At 46.8% G+C, this 20,060-nt stretch overlaps 1 protein-coding gene across 4 annotated transcripts in view; it reads left to right on the forward strand.

Moving 5' to 3' along the window:
* The window catches only part of LOC116740834 (serum basic protease inhibitor-like), a 38,613-nt gene extending 18,765 nt beyond the window's left edge, over positions 1-19,848 (forward strand). Inside the window, exons 1-3 of one of the 4 annotated variants that reach the window (XM_032606817.1) lie at positions 14,499-14,634; positions 18,763-18,955; positions 19,418-19,848. In XM_032606817.1, the coding sequence (XP_032462708.1) occupies positions 14,541-14,634; positions 18,763-18,955; positions 19,418-19,451 (321 nt within the window). In that variant the 5' untranslated portion in view covers positions 14,499-14,540 and the 3' untranslated portion in view covers positions 19,452-19,848. Of the gene's footprint in view, positions 1-14,498; positions 14,635-18,762; positions 18,956-19,044; positions 19,394-19,417 lie in introns of those variants that run through there. The other 3 variants (XM_032606816.1, XM_032606818.1, XM_032606819.1) reach the window with 3 other exon arrangements.
* The last annotated feature ends 212 nt before the right edge of the window (positions 19,849-20,060 follow it).

The raw sequence follows: 20,060 nt of genomic DNA on the forward strand, positions 1-20,060 counted from the left end.
CCCAGCTCACCATTCTCATGGACCAGTGCCAGGTAAAGAGCTTGTGTCCATAGAGTTGAGATGCTCTTCAAGGGATGCAGGAAGTGGCCCTGTGTTACACCTGTCTTCTGAGGTAGGTGGGAGTGGAAGGGAGTGAAGGGCATTGATCCCCTGATGTGATGTCCCCTGCAGGAGGCTGAAAATGAGGACCTGAGCTAACACACTGCTGTTCATTTCTGTCCTTTGATTTGCTCTTATCCACCCACTGACCGGCCATCATGTGCCATGCACTGCTCTAGGTGCTGGGATGCTCCGTGAGGAAAAAATCAGACAAATATTCCACTTGTGGAATCACAATCTGTGTTTCAACAAGACCCACAGGCAGAGTCAAGTCTGAGAAGCGCTGTTACTGGGCATTTGGCCCCAGCAGGCAGAGGCAGGAAGCCTGGTTATGTGGGAAGATTTCTAGGAACAGCACTCACCCCAGATCATCTCCTCCTCACTTACCACCTTATCGCCTGTTCCCACCCCTCAGGTGGGGTGTCAGAAGCTGTGTCAGCCCCCTGCTCTCCTCAGAAGCCCTCCTGCAAGGCCACGAAGATGAGTCAGCTCCGCCTCTCTGCAGCCCTTCTCGTCCTCCTGGGCACCCTTTTGGCTGGCACCCCGGGGAGTGAAACCAGCAAACAGGCCCAGGGTAAGTCCTGGCTCACGTCTCCTTTACAGGCTGAGGGGTTGGGGGGATGAGGGGAGTCCATGGGAGGGGCTGGGGAGCAGGGGTGGGGTGGGTGCTGACAGCCTCTCTGGATTTCTCCTGGGAAGTTGGGCAGTTTTAACTCCAGGGACATTTCATGACTCTCAAAAGAAATCATTATGTTTCAGCTTTCAAAAAAAGGAACCCACCGAACCGTACCAAAACAGGGACCCCATCTTTGAGACTCTCTGTTCCTGGTCACTGCCTGTCCCTGAACCTCACTTTAATGTAAAGAAAAGATTCACATTTGATCCTTGTCCTGGTTCCTAAAACAGGCCTCCTGAAAGTCTTGGAATTTACTGTCTTCGTAGGTCAAGAGAGGAGTCAGGGATGGGACCCTAGATAGCTTCTGGATGGGACTGGACTCCGGAAGATCCCACCTGGTGATTAGAGGGTTAGAACCTTCAACCCCCAACCCCTCTGGGGAGAGGAGAGTGTACTGAGGTAGAGTTCAGTCACCAATGGCCAATGATTCAATCAAATTGCTTACCTCAAACCCTCAATTAAAACCCATAAACACTGGGTTCAGAGGGCTTCGGGGGAGGTGAACACATCAAGGGATTGTGAGGGGGGTGTTCTGAGAGGGCATGGAGGCTCGGCACCCCCAGCTCCCCCTTTACCCTACACATCTCCTCCATAGAGCTGTCCCTGAGTCTTATCTTTTATAATAACTTGGGACATTGAGTAAAAGTCTTTCCTTAGTTTTGTGAGTGGTTCTAATAAATTATTGAATATGGGAGGTGGGGTCATGGAAGCCCTGAATTTATAATTTATAGCCAGTTGGTCACGTGTATGGGTGACCCCGGGACTTGTGATTGGCACTTGAAGTAGGGGCCGTCCTCAGGGACTGAGCCCTCAACCTTTGGGGTGTGGGCTCCCTCCGCAGATTTAGTGTCAGAAGTGAATTGACTTGTGGGCCGCCCAGTGGGTGTTAGTAGGGACACCACATATTTGCAGTCAGGGAAAAACCCCGGACACACTCTTCTCTATAATGTGTGGCTGGGGTGAGATCTGGGGACAGGGGACTATTGTATGTGGGTGGGAAAGTGTACTCAGAAGTCCTTACTGGTTATCTGCTTTTCAGAATTCCTGGCAGAATCAGGTACTTTATTAAATGGGTTGTGATATGATAGTATCTTTTCCTGATCCTACCACCCGCATGTCATGTGTCCTGGGACAAGTCTTCTGCAGTTTCCTTACCTGAACAGCGGGACCATGTTACATGAGTTTTTTGAAAGGATAACCAATCTTGAGTATAAAGAGTCTCCCCATTTCATGGTCGGTGATGTCCATTTTCCACCTAAATATCTTAGTTGGAAAGATTGTCTGCTTGCATTTCTTCACCACCCTCCCCAAAAGAAACTTATGTCAAATAATTATCATTTCTTTTTTATGAAATTAATCAGAAAGTTGAGTGACACCTAACTTCTTCCCTTTCTGAGGCAACTACAGGGAGAGCAAGAAATGCAGTACTTTTGTGTTTTTGCAGGTGGGGCCCAGACTTTTTTCCAGGCTGGTACCATATTAGTCAAAACTCTAGACCCTTCCCCTTGCCCCCCAACAGACTACTATTTTATTTTCCTTTTAGGATATACAATGTTAGAGGTTGTCTCATAATTATATAGACATGCCCCATCACCAAATAGACATTTCACTAACAAGAAGGTTACTATTTCCAGTTTCTTCAATGACTATGCACTTGGCATGAGTATGAAATGGGAAATTCATTTCTTAGACAAATATTTATCAAATATTTATGCTTGGGCTTCCCTGGTGGCGCAGTGGTTGAGAGTCCGCCTGCCGATGCAGGGGACACGGGTTCGTGCCCCGGTCTGGGAAGATCCCACATGCCGCGGAGCGGCTGGGCCCGTGAGCCATGGCCGCTGAGCCTGCGCGTCCGGAGCCTGTCCTCCGCAACGGGAGAGGCCACAACAGTGAGAGGCCCGCGTAACGCATAAAAAAAAAAAAAAAAAAAATTTATGCTTTTTGTTCCTAAAATGCATCATTCTTAGTGTAGGGAAACAGCTGTAAACAAAATATAGTAAAATAATCTGACTTCTAAGAGGGAGACAGACAATAAAGAAAGGGAAAAAGTCCTATGCCAGGTTGAGATGAGTGTTTTGAAGAGAGCGATGGGGATAAAGCAGGCTGTGCTCCTTCTGTAGACTGGTCAGTGAAACCCTCTGTGATAAGGAGGCATTGAGAAGAGGCTGCAACAAAAAAAAAACGTGCCTCCTGTGTTTGAGAAGCAGCCAGGACCAGGGTGGCTGGAGCTGAGTGGCTGAAGGGGAGGGGAGAGGAAGGGGATGAGGCAGGCCATGGGGGTAAGTCGTGAGGAGCCTTGTAGGACTTTATAAGGATCCAACTTTGATTGTGAGACAGCTGGGGAGTCACTGAGGGATTGGTGTTGGGAGCAATGGGATAGGACTCAGGGTTCTATCAGGGTCTCTGTGGCTGCAGTGCAGAGAGTGGCCTCTAGGGGGCGAAGGGCAGAGACAGAGGCTCATGGGCAGGCTGCTGCTGTGGTCCAGGTGAGCCATGATGGAGTGTGTACCTATGTTGTTCCCTGGGTCCACCCCAGTTCTCTTGAATAATATGAATGACTTGCTCTCTTGAGATTTCTATGGAGGCTTCATCACAAATCATGATTCATTAAATCTTTACCCGTTTGTGATTGATTCAACCTTCAACCCCTCTCCTGCACCTGAGGTGTGGGGACAGAAAAAGGTGGAAGGGTGGGTATGAAAATTCCCATTCCCTAATGAGACAGTTGGTTCCCCTGGCAACCAGTCCCCATTTTTGGTTTAGGTTGGGGCTTTACGAAAGTCAACCCCCTCACATGATAAAAGACTCCTTTTTCATTCTCATCTCTTAGGAAATTCCAACAGTTTTAGGAGCTCTGTGCCAGGAATAGGATGAAGACAAAATTCAAATTTTTATATGTCACAATCTTCCCTCAATATTCCATTATTCCAGCCCGCATGAGTTAATCAATGTAAACACACTGGTGTGTTTTCTTCCATGCCTTTCTCCATCAGATCATGATTCCTTCACACCTTTTTCTTAAATAAATTTATTTATTTATTTTTGGCTGCATTGGGTCTTTGTTGCTGTGTGGGCTTTCTCTAGTTGCGGTGAGTGGGGGCTACTCTTCTTTGTGGTGTGCGGGCTTCTCATTGCGGTGGCTTCTCTCTTTGTGGAGCATGGGCTCTAGGCACGTGGGTTTCAGTACTTGTGGCACACGGGCTCAGTAGTTGTGGCACACGGGCTCAGTAGTTGTGGCTCGCGGGATCTAGAACGCAGGCTCAGTAGGTGGTGCACGGGCTTAGCTGCTCCACGGCCTGTGGGAACTTCCTGGACCAGGGATCGAACCCATATCCCCTGCAGTGTCAGGCAGATTCTTAACTACTGTGCCACCAGGGAAGTCCTCAACACTTTCTTTTTAATGGTGGCAACTTTCAACCACACACACAAGTATGAGAATAGTATTATAAAACCCATGGGCCCATTGCCCAGCTCCAATAACTGACCACACATGGAGAATTTTCTTAATATACATCCTCCATTTTTGTTGTTCTTTGAACCTAATCAGTGGCCTCATGCCAACTAATCTATAATATTCATTAACGGTATGTAATTATTTACAATATTACCCTGTCATTGTCATGCCTAAAAACATTAAAGATAATGTCCTGGAAAGCAGGGCATCAAATAGCCTTTTCACATTTCACATTCTGGCACCCTTACTACTCTCTACGGCAAACAAACTGGTGGTTTCAGTTGTTGACCTTGTAGAGCAAGCGGTGATGACCCTCCTCCTCTCTGACCCAGAGGCCCTCCCATCCCTGCAGCCTGTCTTCTGCCTAGAGCCTCCATACACAGATCCCTGCAAGGTCAAAATCATCAGGTACTTCCTGTACTTCAGGTACTTCCACGACACCAAGTCCTGGTTCTGCGAGACCTTTGTATATGGTGGCCGCAATGCTGAGAACAACAACTTCAAGATGGGGGAGGACTGCGTGAGGACCTGCGGTGGGACCATCGGGCCCTGGGGTAAGACAGGGGACAGGGCACGTGGGAGGGGAAGGGCTGGGGAGAGAGGTGGAGCTCAGGGGGTCCCACACCCCTCACACCCCCACAGTGACTTTTTTCCTCTCTGCCTCCCAGGAGAAGTGGCAGCAATGTCCTTTGAAACCGTGGACTGAGCAAGTCCTCCATGGCCCAGCTTGGCAGAAGGTCACCCCTAGAAGCCCCGTCTTCATAATCTGAGCCTCCTTCCCTTTTCTCAGAAGGGAACGCTGAGTCAGCCACTCTACAGAGCAGGTCTGCAGTGTTCCTGCACATCCCAGCTAGGCTTGGAAAACTCACCTCCTTCTTTTTGTTCATTCTGGTCCTGAGAGGACCTACCAACAAGTTCTAGGATGGTCTAGGACCTATCAGGGTGTACAGTGCCCAGATCTGGGGCTTCAGAGAGGTCAAGCAGCAAGTTTATTTCCTTTTGCAGAGGACCTGTAAACCGCTGCTGAATTCTGAGGAGGACCCACCCAGGGCTGGACTGTGGCTGCTTCTGAAGCAGTTCACCTCCTCCTCTTCCGTCTCATCCCCACCCTCCTCAGCAGAAATCTGCCTCTTTCCTTCCCCCATGGGTCAACTTGCTTTAGCTGTGTCTCATCAAGTTGGCTCTAAGCACCATGAGAGCAAGTCTTCTCTTCATCCCTCGCACTTCGCACACAGCCTGACACAAAAGAGACAGTCCATAAATATTTGAGGAAGGAAGGAATGAATGCAGGAGCAAAGGTCCTCACGACTGGAGTGACTGTAGAGCCTGGGATCTGAATTCACGATTCTTGTCCTAATTTTCTTCCTCACTGCATCCTCACCTTCATCCTCCACCCCACCATCTCTGCTCTCCTTATGCCTGCAAAAGTAAAATTTGTGGCATCCTGTTCTCAGCATTGGTGGTGGGAGAGGTCTTTCCTCTAAGGAAGCCCCTCTGCCACATTGATGTTGAACATCTGTGGCTTCAAACAGTCTGGCCTTATATTTTTAAAAATTCATATTCTAATTCAACTAACTGGAGTGGGTCCTGTTGTTGCAACTAAGAACCTTAACCCATAGGTTCCATGGAAATGGTGGTCCTTCTCATTCTTCTGCAGAGCAGCCGGTGCCTCCCCGTTTTCTGCCCTCAGACATACAAGGAATAAGAAGCCAGCCCCTTATCGTGGCATCTGTCTCTTAATGGCCACCCCAATATACACCAAAAAATGGTTACAGACACCTCAACAAGATTGCTTTTGTCCTTTACTTCTTGGGCCATGAGAAACTTTGGGGCAGGTTATTTTCCTGGATTCTCAGAAAAGAAAGGAAGGAACATGAGGCTCAATTGTCCACTAGTCCAAGGAAACCCCTTCTCCGTCATCTTGTGTGGGAAGGTGGCTTCCTAATCCAGCTAATGAGGAACAAGCTCACCTTTAATGAGCACATGCCATTTGTCAGGCTCTGTGCTTGTCATTTTCCCAAATCCTCCCCCCTCCTTCCCTCTTTGATAACCATAAGTTTGTTTTCTATGACTGTGAGTCCATTTCTATTTTCATACCACATTTCTTAAACCAGTCGTCTGTTAATGGGCACTTACAGTGCCCACGTCTTGGCTATAGTGAACAGGGCTTCTGTGAACATTGAGGTGGAGGTATCTTTTCAAACTAAAGTTATCTTTTCTCCAGATATATACCCACAAGTGGGCTTGCTGGATCATGCTGTAGTTCTGTTTTAAGTTTTGTAAGCAACCTCCATACTGTTTTCAATGGACAGTGCACTAATTTACATTCACACCATCAGTGTACAAGGGTTCCCTTTTGTCCGCACTCTCTCCAGCATTTATTATTTGTAGACTTCTCAATGATAGCCTTTTTGACAGGTGTGATATGATACCTCACTGTGGTTTTGATTTTCACTGCTGTACTCTAATATTTAACGATGTTGACATCTCTTTTTGTGCCTCTGGCATCTGTAGGTCTTCTTTGGAGAATTGTCTATTTAGGTCTTCTGCCCATTTTTCGATTGGATTTTCTGTTTTTTCAATATTGAGTTGCATGAATTATTTGTATACTTTGATATTAAGCCCTTGTTCCTTGCATGTTTTGCAAATATTTTCTCTCATTCAGTAGGTTGTCTTGCTGTTCCATTGATGGTTTCCTTTGTTGGGCAAGAGCTTTTAAGTTTGATGAGGTTCCATTTATTTATATTTGCTTTTATTTCTTTTGGCATGGGAGACTGATCCATAAAAATATTGCTGTGATTTATGTCCAAAAATGTTTTGCCCTTGTTCTTTTCTAGGAGTTTTATGGTGTCATGTCTTATATTTAGGTCTTTAATCCACTTTGAGTTTATTTTTGTACATGGTGTGAGGGAGTGTTCTAATTTCATTGATTTACATGTAGCTGTTCAGCTTTCCCAACACCATTTCCTGAAGACACTGTCTTTTCTCCATTGTATATTCTTGCCTCCTTTGTTGTACATAAATTGACCTTAGGGCATGTGTTTATGTCAGGGCTCTCTATTCTGTTGCATTGGTCTATATATCTGTTTTCTGGCACTATCACACTGTTTTGATTACTATAGCTTTGTAGTGTACTCTATGGTCTGCATGGGTGATGACTCAAGCTTTGTTTTTTTCCCTCAAGAGTAGTTTGGCAATTCTGGGTCTTTTGTGCGTTCTATATAAATTTTAGGGTTATTTGTGCTAGATCTGTGAAAACTGTCTTGAGTATTTTGATAGGATTTGTCCTTTTAATCCTTGTTTTCCAGTTGTTTTTGTAGTTCTTCTCTGTTCATTCCTTCTTTTGGTTTATCTGTTCATGGTTTGATGATTTTCTTTCAGTATGCTTGAGTTCCTTTGTTTTTAGTTTTTGTGACTCTACTGTATGTGTTTGATTTGTGGTAACCATGGAGTTCAAGTAGGTTGAACCATAACAATACCTCCTTGCTTTAAACTGAAAGTCATTCAAGTTCAAACACATTGTAAAACATCTACATTTTTACACTCCCATTCTCCACATTTTGTGATTGTGATGCCCTACTTTACATTTTCATGCTGATCCTTTTACCGTTTATTTCTTATCATTGCTTTTGCAATTTTTTGTTTTTTAATCTATTTACAGGTTTATCTAAATGATCTTTAATTCTTTGATATATTTGTCATTTTTATTGTGATTTTCCCTTTCCTATAGATTCTTCTAGCCTCAGTTTTTTGTTGTTTTTTTTTTTGTGGTATGCGGGCCTCTCCCTGCTGCGGCCTCTCCCGCTGCGGAGCACAGGCTCCGGACGCGCATAGCCTCAGTTTTCATACCACCTCGAGCACTGGTTTGTTCCATTGAACCAGAAGGATTCCCTCTCCCCTCTGGCTCTGCCATTCAAAACTGGTCTAGTCTCCGCTCCCAAGAAACCTGGTGGCCAATTCTGCTGCCTTTGTCCTAAAACAGTCCTACAGACACTGGGAGATGGGAATCAAGGAAGGACCCCTCTCTCCCACCAAGTGTCTTTTAGGTTCTTGGAAAACATTTGCTAAGTTTCCACCACCAGCTTCAGATACTCAAAGCTGAATGTTGGGGGAAGCCCTTGTTTGCAGCTCACTAGATTTTGTGCTCAGGCTGCTGGAGTTGTTGGCACCCTCACAAGGTGCCCTCTAATATGGTTGGAGGAAAGAATTTAGCTCAAAAAGAGGAGGATGGTCACTAGGATCAGGGCTCCCAGGTCACCCTCCCAACTTGCTTCCCCCAGTTGGGCAAGAGCTGTGGCAATCAGATAGTGTGGACATTTAAACAACTGAATGAGGGTGGCTGAAAGGAGGGGTAGGAGGTAGGTGGTGGGCAGGAATCCAAGACTCTCTGAGGTATTTCCCAAGACGTACCACAGGTCATTATTAGACCGTCCCAGCTGCAAGGCATTGTGGGAATGACTTATGCATAATCTAGTGGTCCCGAGTCAAAGGGATGTCACAACTTCCTTATTAGAGCAACTTTAACGCTGTTTTCATGCTCCTGGCTCAGGGAAGAAGTGAGCTGGAGGAACCTTAGGACAGCAGAGCCTAACTGCCTCAATACAGATGAGGAAATTGAGGCAGAGAAAACTCAAAAAAACAGAGGTAGTGTAATAAACCAGAACACAGATAGAGCTGGTTCTGTTGCCCAATACCTTGTAGTCTTGGGCAAATATCTCAATGTCTCTGACTTTTACATTCCTTAATTATACAATAAGGAAAAAGGCTTATACCTGTCGATGTTTCCAACCACAGACCACTAGAAACTGTCCCCTTCCAAGCTGAGCGAGTTGGGTTTATTACTCACTGCAGAAAGGGACAATGAATGATAAGGCATCTCATTAAGAGGAAGTTGAAGGACTTACAGGATGTGGGTTTCCCTGAGGTTATTTGCAGGAGAGTTTCAGGAAGCTGGCTTTGCTCAGGATGGACGCTGTCAGGAAGTGGGGCAGTTCTAGGATCAGGTGTCTGCATCTTATTCTGAAGTGAACTTTCAGCTGAGAACTGAGGAGGTACAACCAACGGACTTTGCTATGAGATTGCTCACGGGGGTTGAGAAAAAGGTAGAATGAAGGACAGCACTCAGCCTTCTGGGGGAAGATAGGGGAAGGAAGTCTTTAGAAGGAAGGACAATAAATTCACTTTGGTCAACGTTGAGTCTATGGTGCTGGCAGAACACATAGGCAAATAGGTTGAGTAGACGTTGATTTGTTCATTCACTTGTTCACGAAATGTTTATTAGGGATAAAATATGTGATGACTGAAACCTTTGATCAGAGTCCATGGCTTCAAACTCTGGCTCTGCCAGTTTACTAGGTGTGTGACCTAATCAATTTGCTAGTGCTTTACATCTGTGAGTGCAGATAGATTTAGAACGGTATCCACAGAGATGGAGTCATCCTTCCATTTACATAGGAGGAACCTGAGGTTCAGAGAAAGTGGGGTTGCTAGTACCTCAGAGGGTGAAAGTAGCAACGTGAGTTCCCTGTCCTGATGTGCTGGTAAAAGTCACTGAGTCGATGAGAATGTCTAAGTAACTGAGAGAGGTAAATTAATAATGTAAAACACCCATCACCACTATTGACAACCTACTATGTACCAAGCCCTGTGCATACATCTTCATCTATAAACATCAAAACAATCTTAATACTTTTTTTCTTCCATTTTAAAGACATTCAAGCTGAAGCTCAGAGGTTTCAGCCCTTCTCCAAGGTCACATAACCAATACTGGCAGGTGCTGGGATTCAAACTCAACACTCTCTGTCTCCCATGATTTTCCTTGAAAGAGGTTTAAAAGCTGTGCCTTCAAAAGCCCCGATGATTCACCAGAGGAGACTCAAAGTTCTTCAAATAGAAAGCTCTGCTTTTCATCATTTTTTTATGCTGCGACCAAGTGGAAACCAATTTTGGTAAAGAATTTTGTTCGCATTTATGCCATGAGGGCCTTACCTGTGAGTTAGAGGAGGAGGATGGCTGAGAAAAGGCCACTGGATAGAAAAATGCGGAACTTGGTGGTGACTCTGGTAAAGGCAGCAGATCTCGCTGGTTATGAGCAACAGAAACTGACTTTGGCTATTGGAAGCAGAGAAGGAATTTGTGACAACGGTGTGGCGAGGTAGTGGGCATCCATTCTCCCTTCCTGATTTTACCCGTAAGTGAGATCCTTTTGGACTCTTCTGTTGGCACCCAAAGCACTAATTGATTTAGTTCAGCTCAAGGACTTAAGGGAGTGCTAAAAGGTCCCAACTTGGAAAGGATGGTAAGCAAGGAAGAACTAAGGTCTTCCCAGGCCACCATTTTTAGGTCTTTTGCCATTTATCGATCAAGGTTAAATTCCAGGGAGAGCATCTGATTGGCCACTCTTGGTCTGGGGGTAGGGCAGGCACTTTGATTGACAGGCGGCCCAATCCCACCAGTCCTGGGTGGAGGAAGAGTCATTCCTCAAGCAAAATCAGGCTACTGTATCAGGAAAAGGACAAAGAGACGCTAGGTGACAAAGCAACAAAAGAGCCCATATACTCAGAGAGAGAAGTTTCCATGGAGAGAAGGGAGTTCGAATGGGTCCAACAGTCCAAGAGGGAAATGCTCCATTGTATGTTGAAAGGCATAATCCTTGTTCCTGGGAATTTCTCATATCTTCAATGTTCACTGGTTTACAGTCATCTTAGAGTGGGCATGTCTACAGCTGACTCATGTCTCCTGCTATTTTAACTTTTCCTTTTCCCTTTCTATTTCTTTTCTTCCTTTTTTGATAAATATAATTTTACTCTCATGAAGTCGTGTCCACAATCTTTGATGCATCATCTATGTTAATAGCAGATACATTTGCCTGTGTGTCGTTTGTGTATTTGTAACATTGAAATAACCGGGGCCACATGACTTATAGTTTTTGGCAAGTGTCTTCTTTCTGATTTTCTGCTGTTTTAAACTCCAGCAAGTCACTTTCCCTTAGCTGAATTTCAGTTGCTTCAACTGTAAAATAGGAATAATAATACTTAGTTCGGAAGATTGTTAAATAAGAACAAGCTACCTTTTACTGAACACTTACTGTGAGCCCACCCCAGGGGTCACAATTTTGAGTTCCTTCCAGGCCAGGTGATTGAAGTGGATGGAAATATTTGGAGTGGGAGTGGGGCTGGGGGGACAATAAGGCATGGTGGGGATTATGGAAACTGGACAGAACGCTCCCCTCGTGAGAAGAGAGCAGCTCTACTTAGCTTAGTTCATGGTTTTCAAAGTGTGGTCCCTTGAGCGGTACCATCAGCAGCCCCAGAAACCTGTTTGATGCAGAAACTCAGGTCCCGCCCCTGTCCTACTGAAGCAAAACTCTGCGGGTGGGGATCTCAAATCTGTGTCTGAACGCCTGGCTAAGTGATTCTGATTTTCACTCAAGTTTGAGACTCATGGCTCTTGTTAAATTGCAGGACTGTGTTGCCAAATCATTTACCTTCCCAACAGTGCCAGAAATTCACTTTTATACGAAATCTCCCACTGTTAAATCTTGGCAAATGTTTCAAAATTATAAAATGTACTCTGTGGGCTAAAAATACTTATATTCTAGCCAGATTGCAAGCTCTGGTTTATGCCTTTCTTTTTAATCCTTAAAATAATCCTAAAAATCCCAGTACTCATGGCACCTCTTTTAAAGAGGAAGACTAAGGGACTCCCCTGGCGGTCCAGTGGTTAAGTCTCTGCGCTTCCAATGCAGGGGGTGCGGGTTTGATCCCTGATTGGGGAACTGTATCCCATGTGATGCGCGGCACGGCCCAATAAATAAATTTCAAAATATTAAAACAAGGAAGGAGGAAGACTATGTAGCTCCAAAGAGTGAGGTGCTGTTATATCACGTAGCCAGAAATTGGCCACTCATGTCTTGGATATGAATGTACCTCTCACAGGGCACAGCATCACAAACAGATAAACATCTTCTGCCTGCCCCGGGTGCATTCCATCCATTTCACAAAGGGGCCCTAGATAGCATGGAGTCCAATATTCTCATTTTTCAGAGGGAAAAACTGAGGATTAGAAGCAGAGATATGACCTGGTGTCCCACAGTGCTGGGATCATACATCTTTATCCAGAATACAACCCCTGTGATGTTCCCGCTTTGTTATTTCTCTGAAGATGCCCCCAGGGGCCGGGAAGGTTTGAAACTAGAGACCTCAGTCACTCATGAGCAGGGAGGTGGGAGGTGGAGGGAGGACAGACCCATCAGGGGGCCCCTGGGTCTGGGGGCCTCTAACCTGGACCAGAGGGAGGAGGACATTGGGAGAGAAAGACAGACACATGAGAGAGGAGGGGGCAGAAAAGAGGAGTCTCTGCTGTTAGGCGGGGTCTGTGCTGTTCCCTGGTCTCAGATGGACAGACTGAGGCAGGAAGAGGGGCAGGACCAGAGGGACTCCTGAGCTAGAATACTAGTTGTGCCATCAGCTGGCTGTGGGTCCTGAGCAAGTCGCTTCACCTCTCTGAGCCTCTGCTTTCTCGCTGGCAAAATGGGATGAGAATCCCAGATGTTGTAGGGTCGACATGAGGCTAAATGAAATCATACATGTGAAATGTCTCAGGAGAGAGTAGACCCTCCACACACAGTGGCTTGTTTTGTGAGTACCCCGCTCCTGAAGCCCTTCTGTCCGGGGGCAGCTCGGTATTGAGAGCTCCTGCCCTTCTCAAGGGAAAGGGTGACTTTGTGCGAGGAAGACAGCCCCTCCTGTCCTCTGCAGCTCATCACCCAGCTGTGTGCCCGTTTGACACTTGGCTGGGCTTGCTCCTGGGGCTTCTGGCCATTGAGCCAGCTCCCTTCCACTTGACCCTGCAAGTGGAGCACAGGGTGTGTGTGTGTGTGTGTGTGTGTCTGTGTGTGTGTGTTTGTGGAAGAATGCATGTCTGTAGGTGAGTGAGGGGGTGTGCCGCTTGGTGCTCCATGTGTGTAACTGGGAGTGAATGTATGGGAGTGAGTGAAGAGATTGGGGTGTGTAAGCCCTCACATGTGCCTAGAGTTTCAGCTTACAAAGCAGTAGAGTGCATGGTGCACAGACTCTGAAGCCGGATCCCTGGGTTCAGATACTCTCTCTACACTCTATATGTTTAGGCAAATTCTTTCTTGTTACCTCAGGTTCCTCCTCTGTAACATGAGGAAATATCAAAAATTCCTCACCACCTCTTTTAAGATTTTTGAGGATTAGATGAGTTAATATATGTCAAGTAGTTAGGATAATGTCTGACACATAGAAGCAGCTAAGTTTTATCTGCTGTAATGACATTATTATTATTATTACAAAGGACTTTGACTTCTCAGGGAGAAGAATATATGTCTATTGCCTCCACTTCTCCCACAGAAACGCATGATACTGACAGCATTGACCTCATGTGACACTTGAAAACACAGGGCTCTGGGAGATTTAAGTCTTCAGGGCACAGAGTTAGGAAAAGGCAGAGCTGGTACCCAAACTGAGGTCCTATGGTTCCAAAACCACTGGGGGAGAGACAGGAGGATGGAGGCTATTGCGGGCGATCTTCCAAGCTCCCCTGAGGTCCACTCAGGCAGGCAGCTCTCCTGTTTCTGAAACCCGGTGAGGGGAAATGGGAGGTCATGCTGTGGAGACGTGTTCAGCTCCCTGCTTCCCCTCTGCCCACACCCCTTACTCCTTTTTCTACCCAGAAAAGAGGGTTGCAGCCCCAGGAGGACAGGGTCTTTCCCTAGCTTAGCTTCTGCCTGGACCAATGCCTGGTAAACAGCAACCATATACCCAGTTGAGAAGCTGTGGCAATGGTTGCATGAAGGTTTCCTGTGTCACATCTGTCTTCTGAGGTAGGTAGGGGTAGTCCTTGTGGGGGCCGGACATTGACGCCCAGATGTGATGACACCTGCAGGAGGCTGAGTAGAAGGACCTGAGCTAACGTGCAGCTGATCACTTATCTGTCCTTTGATTTGCTCTCATCCACCCACTGACCGTCCATCACCTGCCATGCACTGCTCTAGGTGCTGCGACGCTCCCTGAGTCAACATATTGGACAAAATTCCACCTGTGGAATCACAGTCTGTGTTTCCACGAGACCCACAGGCAGAGTCAAGTCTGAGAAACGCTCTTACTGGGCATTTGGCCCCAGCAGGCAGAAGCAGGTTAGGTGGGGAGATTACGCAATAAACAGGACCCAGCCCAGCTCCACCCTTTCCTCACTCCCCTCCTCACTGCCTGTCCCACCCCTCAGCTGGGATATGAAAAGCTGTCAGCCCCCAGCTTTCCTCAGAAGCCCTCCTGCAAAGCCACGAACATGAGCCGGCTCTGCCTCTCCATCGCCCTCCTCGTCCTCCTGGGCACCCTGGTGGCCTGCACCCCGGGGGGTAAACACAAGAGCCGTGCCAGAGGTAAGTCCCGGCTCACCTCTCCTCCACAGGCTGGGGAGGGATGAGGGGAGTCCATGGAGGGGCTGGGGAGCAGGGTTGGGGTGGGCGCTGACAGCCTCTCTGGATTTCTCCTGGGAAGTTGGGCAGTTTTAACTCCAGGGACATTTCATGACTCTCAACAGGAAAAAAATTAAAAGTCAAAAATTTTAAATATATATCCCGCCTACCTCTACCAGATCAGGAATGCCATCTCTGACACTCTCTATTCCTGGTCAGTGCCGTGTCCCTGAACTTCACTGTAGTGTAATAAAAGGATCAATATTTGATCCTTGCCCTGGTTCCTGGAACAGACCTCCTGAAACTCCTGGAATTTACTGTCTTTTTTATGGCAATGAGGTGAGTAAAGGAATGGGACCCGAGAGACCTTCAGGGTGGGGCTTATCTCCAGAAAAACCCAATCGTGTTTAGAGGCTAGAATTTTCATCACCCCGCATCCCAGCACCTCTGGGGAGACGGGAGGGTATTGAGATGGAGATCAATCACCAATGGCCAATGATTCAATCAATATGCCTATTATTGACATCTCAATAGAAATCCATAAATATTGGGGTTCAGAGAGCTTTCGGGGTGGTGAGCACAGAGAGGTGCTATGAGGGAGTGCACTCCACTAGGGCACGGGGCCTCCAAACACCTCTACTCCCCCTTTGCCCTGCGCATCTCCTCCATTTTTCTGTCCCTGGGCTTTACCCTTTATAATAACATGAGAACGGTAAGTAAAGGGTTTTCCTGATTTTGGTCACCACCTCTATTGGTTATTGAACATGGAGGTGGGGTCATGGAACCTCTGATTTTTAGCCAGTGGGTTACAAGTGTAACTTGGGATCACGTGGCTGGCGTTTGAAGTAAGGACAGTCTTGATCCCTCAACCTGTGGGATCTGCACTAACTCCACAGATTTAGTGTCAGAAGTGAATTGACTTGTGGGATGCCCAGTGGATGTTTGGGGAATTGGTTAATGTTGGTAGAGTCACCACATATTTTGTGTCAGGGAAAAACCCAGACTCACTCTTCCCCTGTGATTCGGGGGCTTAGGTGAGACTCAGCGATAGGGGAGTAATGAACATGGGACACTGCACCCAGAAACTCTTACCAGTTTTCTGTATTTTCAGAATTCCTGGCAGAATCACATAGTTTATCAAATGGGTTGTGACATGATAGTATCTTGTCCTGACCCTACGACTCACATGCTGTGTGTCCTGGGGCAAGTCTTCTGCAGTTTCCTCACTGAACAGGGGAACCATGTTACATGGGTTCTTTGAACAGCTTACCAGTCACGAATTTAAAGAGTTTAATCACATTTCACGGCCAATTTTATCCGTTTTCCACCAAGATGTGTTAATCTGAAAAAATTTCTCTACCCACCTCCTTTGGGCAAGAAAAAATATTTAGGTGTCAAATAATGATTATTCCTTTAGTATTAAAATTAATCAGAAAGACGTGGGACCACTGAGCTGAGCAACTGCAGGGAAAGCAAGAAACACAACACTTGTGTGAGTTGCTCCTGGGACCAAGGCTGATATAATCTTAGTAAAGGCTCAAGTCCCTTTCCCTTGTCCCGCCAACCTTTAAAAAAAATATTTATTTGGCTGTACCAGGTCTTAGTGGCAGCATGCAGGATCTTTTAGTTGCAGCATGCAGAATCTTTAGTTGTGGCATTCAAACTCTTAGTTGAAGCATGTGGGATCTAGTTCCCTGACCAGGGATTGAACCCGGACCCCGGCATTGGGAGCACAGAGTCTTAACCACTGGACTACCAAGGAAGTCCCTCCTTTGTCCCCTTTTGACTATTATTTTATTATCCTTTTAAGATACAGCATGTTAAAGGTAGATTGATAATTATGTAGACCTTCCCCATCACCAAGTAGACTTTGCACTAACAGGAATTCAGTTATATCCATTCTATTCAGTGATTGTGTACTTGGCGTGAGCATGAAATGGAAGATTTATTTCCTTGCCATATATTTATTAAGTCCCTACAAAGCATGGTTCTTGGTGTGGGGAAAGAACTGTTGACAAAATATGGCAAAATACCTTGCCTTCTAGGAGGGAGACAGACAATAGCAAAAGGGGGGAATACTCTGCTAGGTTATGAGTGTTTTGAAGGTAGAGAGTGATGGGGATACAGGAGGCTGTGCTCTTTCTGTAGACTGATCAGCGAAACCCTCTGTGATAAGGGGGCGTTGGAGCAGAGGCTGCAGAAAGAACGTGCCTGGTGTGTTTGAGCAGCAACAATTACCAGGGTGGCTGGAGCTGAGTGGGTGCGGGGGGGGCGCGACGTGGAAGGAGATGAGGCAGAGAGGCCATGGGGGCAAGTAGGACTTTATAAGAATCAGAATTTGACTCATGGAGATGGGGAGTCACTGATTGGTCGTGGGAGCAATGGGGTAGGACTCAAGTTGTAACAGGATCCCTGCGGCTGCAGTGTGCAGAATGGCCTCTGGGGGGCGAAGGGCAGCGACAGAGAGGCCCAGGGAGCAGGCTGCTGCAGGGGTCCAGGTGAGCAATGATGGAACTTGCACCTATGTTGTTCCCTGGGTCGATGCCAGTCCTTTTGAATAACATGAATGTCTTGCTGTGTTTAGGTTTCTATGGAGGCTTCACTACCTAGTCATGATGCATTAAATCATTAGCCATTGGTGACTATTCAACCTCCAGCTCCTCTCCAGTCTCTGAGGTTTGGGGTTGGGGAACTGTGGATGGAAGGCCTTGGAGGAGAGTAGGAATGAAAGTTGCAACTTTCCTGTCAGGCAGTGGTTTCCCCTGGCAGCCAGAGCCTATTCTGGGGTTACTAGGTTCTTCCCAAAAGTCACCTAAAAGACAAAAGACACCGTTATTGCTCTCAGCATTTAAGAAATACCAAGGTTTTTAGGAACTTCCCTGGTGGTCCAGTGCGTAAGACGGCTTGCTCCCAATGCAGGAGGCCCAGGTTCGATCCCTTGTTGGGGAACTAGATCCCGCATGCATGCCACACCTAAGAGTTCGCATACCACAGCTAAGAAGCCCACATGCTGCAACTAAAAGATCCTGCATGCTGCAACTAAGATCTGGTGCAGCCAAAATAAATAAATATAAAACAAAACAAACAAACAAAAAAATTCCTTAAAAAGAAAAAGAAATACCAAGGCTTTTAGGAACTCCGTGCCAGGAAAATGACAAAGAACAAATGTATATATTTCTTATTATAAATCACAATATCAATATAGTGTCAATATTCAATTTATACAGTCCCCATGAGGTAACAAAGTGAACACACTGGTATGTTTTCTTCATGCCTTTCTCCATTACAGCCTGATTCCTTCACACTTTTTTATTAATGGTGGAAACCTTTTACCATACAAGTAATGCAGAGAATAGTATTATAAAACCCAGGTACCAGCTCCAATAATTATTGATATATGGAGAATATTTTTTACCTGTGTCCTCCTTTCCTTTGGTAGAGTTTTCTTTTTCCCAACTTTATTGAGATATAATTGACATGGGTAGAGTTTTTTGTTTGTTTGTTTTTGGCTGTGTTGGGTCTGCATTGCTGCGCGTGGGCTTTCTCTAGTTGTGGTGAGCGGGGCTACTCTTCGCCGCGGTGCACGGGCTTCTCACTGCGGTGGCTTCTCTTGTTGCGGAGCACAGGCTCTAGGCGCACGGGCTTCAGTAGCTGTGGCTGGCGGACTCTAGATCTCAGGCTCAGTAGTTGTGGCGCACGGGCTTAGCTGCTCCGCCCCATGTGGGATCTTCCCAGACCAGGGCTTGAACCCATGCCCCCTGCATTGGCAGGCTGGCTCTTAACCACTGCGCCACCAGGGAAGCCCCAACATGGGTAGTTTTTTGAAGCTAATCAAGGGCATCATACCAGTTAATCTTAAATACTTCATGAAGGAGATATAAACTTTTCCATGATTACCATATCATGGTCACGCCTAGCATCATTAATACTAATGTCCCAGAAAGCAGGTTGGCAAATGGCCTTTTCAATTTGACCAGCTCCCAAAACGCTAACATTCTCTATCGCAAACTGGTGGTGTCAGTTGTTGACTTTGTAGACCAACCTGTGATGGCCGCCCTCATAAATGACCCAGAGCCCCTCCCATTCCAATAGATTCCCGGCCTGCCTTCTGCCTGGAACCTCATCACATGGGTCCCTGCAGGGCCCGGAAGATCAGGTACTTCTACAATGCCAGGTCCGGGCACTGCGACATCTTTGTATATGGCGGCTGCTTTGCAAAGAAGAACAACTTCCCAACAGCACAGGACTGCATGAAGACCTGCGGTGGTCATGTGGGGACCCACAGGTAAGAAAGGGGGCAGGACACGGTGGGAGGGGAAGGGCTGGGGAAAGAGATGGCGCTCAGGGGGCCACCCACCATTCACACCTGCACAGTGTCTTTCCTCCTCGCTGCCTCCCAGGACAAGTGGCTGCAGTGTCCTGTGAAACCACACACTGAGCACATCCTCCACGGGCCAGCTTGGCAGAAGGTCACCCCTAGAAGCCCCGTCATGAGAATCTGAGCCTCCTCACATGCTCCCCTTTTCTCAGATGGGAACACTGAGTCAGCCACCCTACAGAGCAGGTCTGCAGAGCTCCTGAGCTCCCCACCTAGGCTTGGAAACTCACTTCCTTCTTGTTGGTCATTCCGGTTCTGGAGTGGACTTTGGCTGCATATTTCTGGGAAAGTCTAGGATCTGTCAAGGTCAGCGGTGTCCAGGTCTGGGGCTTCAGAGATGTCAATCAGCAAGTTCCTTTCTTTTTGCAGAGAACCTGCGAACTGTGCTCTCCCGAAACTCTGAAGTCAAGGAGGACACACACAGGGCTGGGCTGTGGCTGCTTCTGAAACAGTGTGATCTCCTCTGAGTCTGTCTCAACCCCACCCACCTCAGCAGAACCCTGGCTCTCTGCTTCCCCCATGGGTCTACTTGCTTTAGCTCTGTCTCATCCAGTCGGCTCTCAGCACCATGAGAACAAGTCTTCCCTTTATCCTTAGCACTTAGCACAGTTCCTGGCACGAAGGAGACGGTCCATAACTACTTGAGGAAGGAAAGAATGAATGCAGGGGCACATTCCTCACAGTGGCTGAGGTCTTTTCAATAAAGAAGCCCCTTTGCCTCACAGTGATGTCGCTCATTTTCCTATCTGTGGCTTCAAGCTGTCTGTCTTATATTCCAATAAATTCATATTCAAATTAAACTAACTGGAGTGGATTCTGTTGTTTGCAACTAAGAACCTTAACCGATAGTGTCCATGGAAATGGTGGTCCGTCTCACTATTCTGCAGAGCAGTTGTCACCTCCCTTTTTCCTGTCCTCAGACTGGGCCCTACCAGGTACGGGAAGTAAATCCATTACAGCACCATCTACCTCTTAATGGCCACCCCACGCTACACAAAAACCCGTGGGACAG

The sequence above is a fragment of the Phocoena sinus genome, chromosome 15 (genome assembly GCF_008692025.1).
Source record: "Phocoena sinus isolate mPhoSin1 chromosome 15, mPhoSin1.pri, whole genome shotgun sequence".
NCBI lineage: Eukaryota > Metazoa > Chordata > Mammalia > Artiodactyla > Phocoenidae > Phocoena > Phocoena sinus.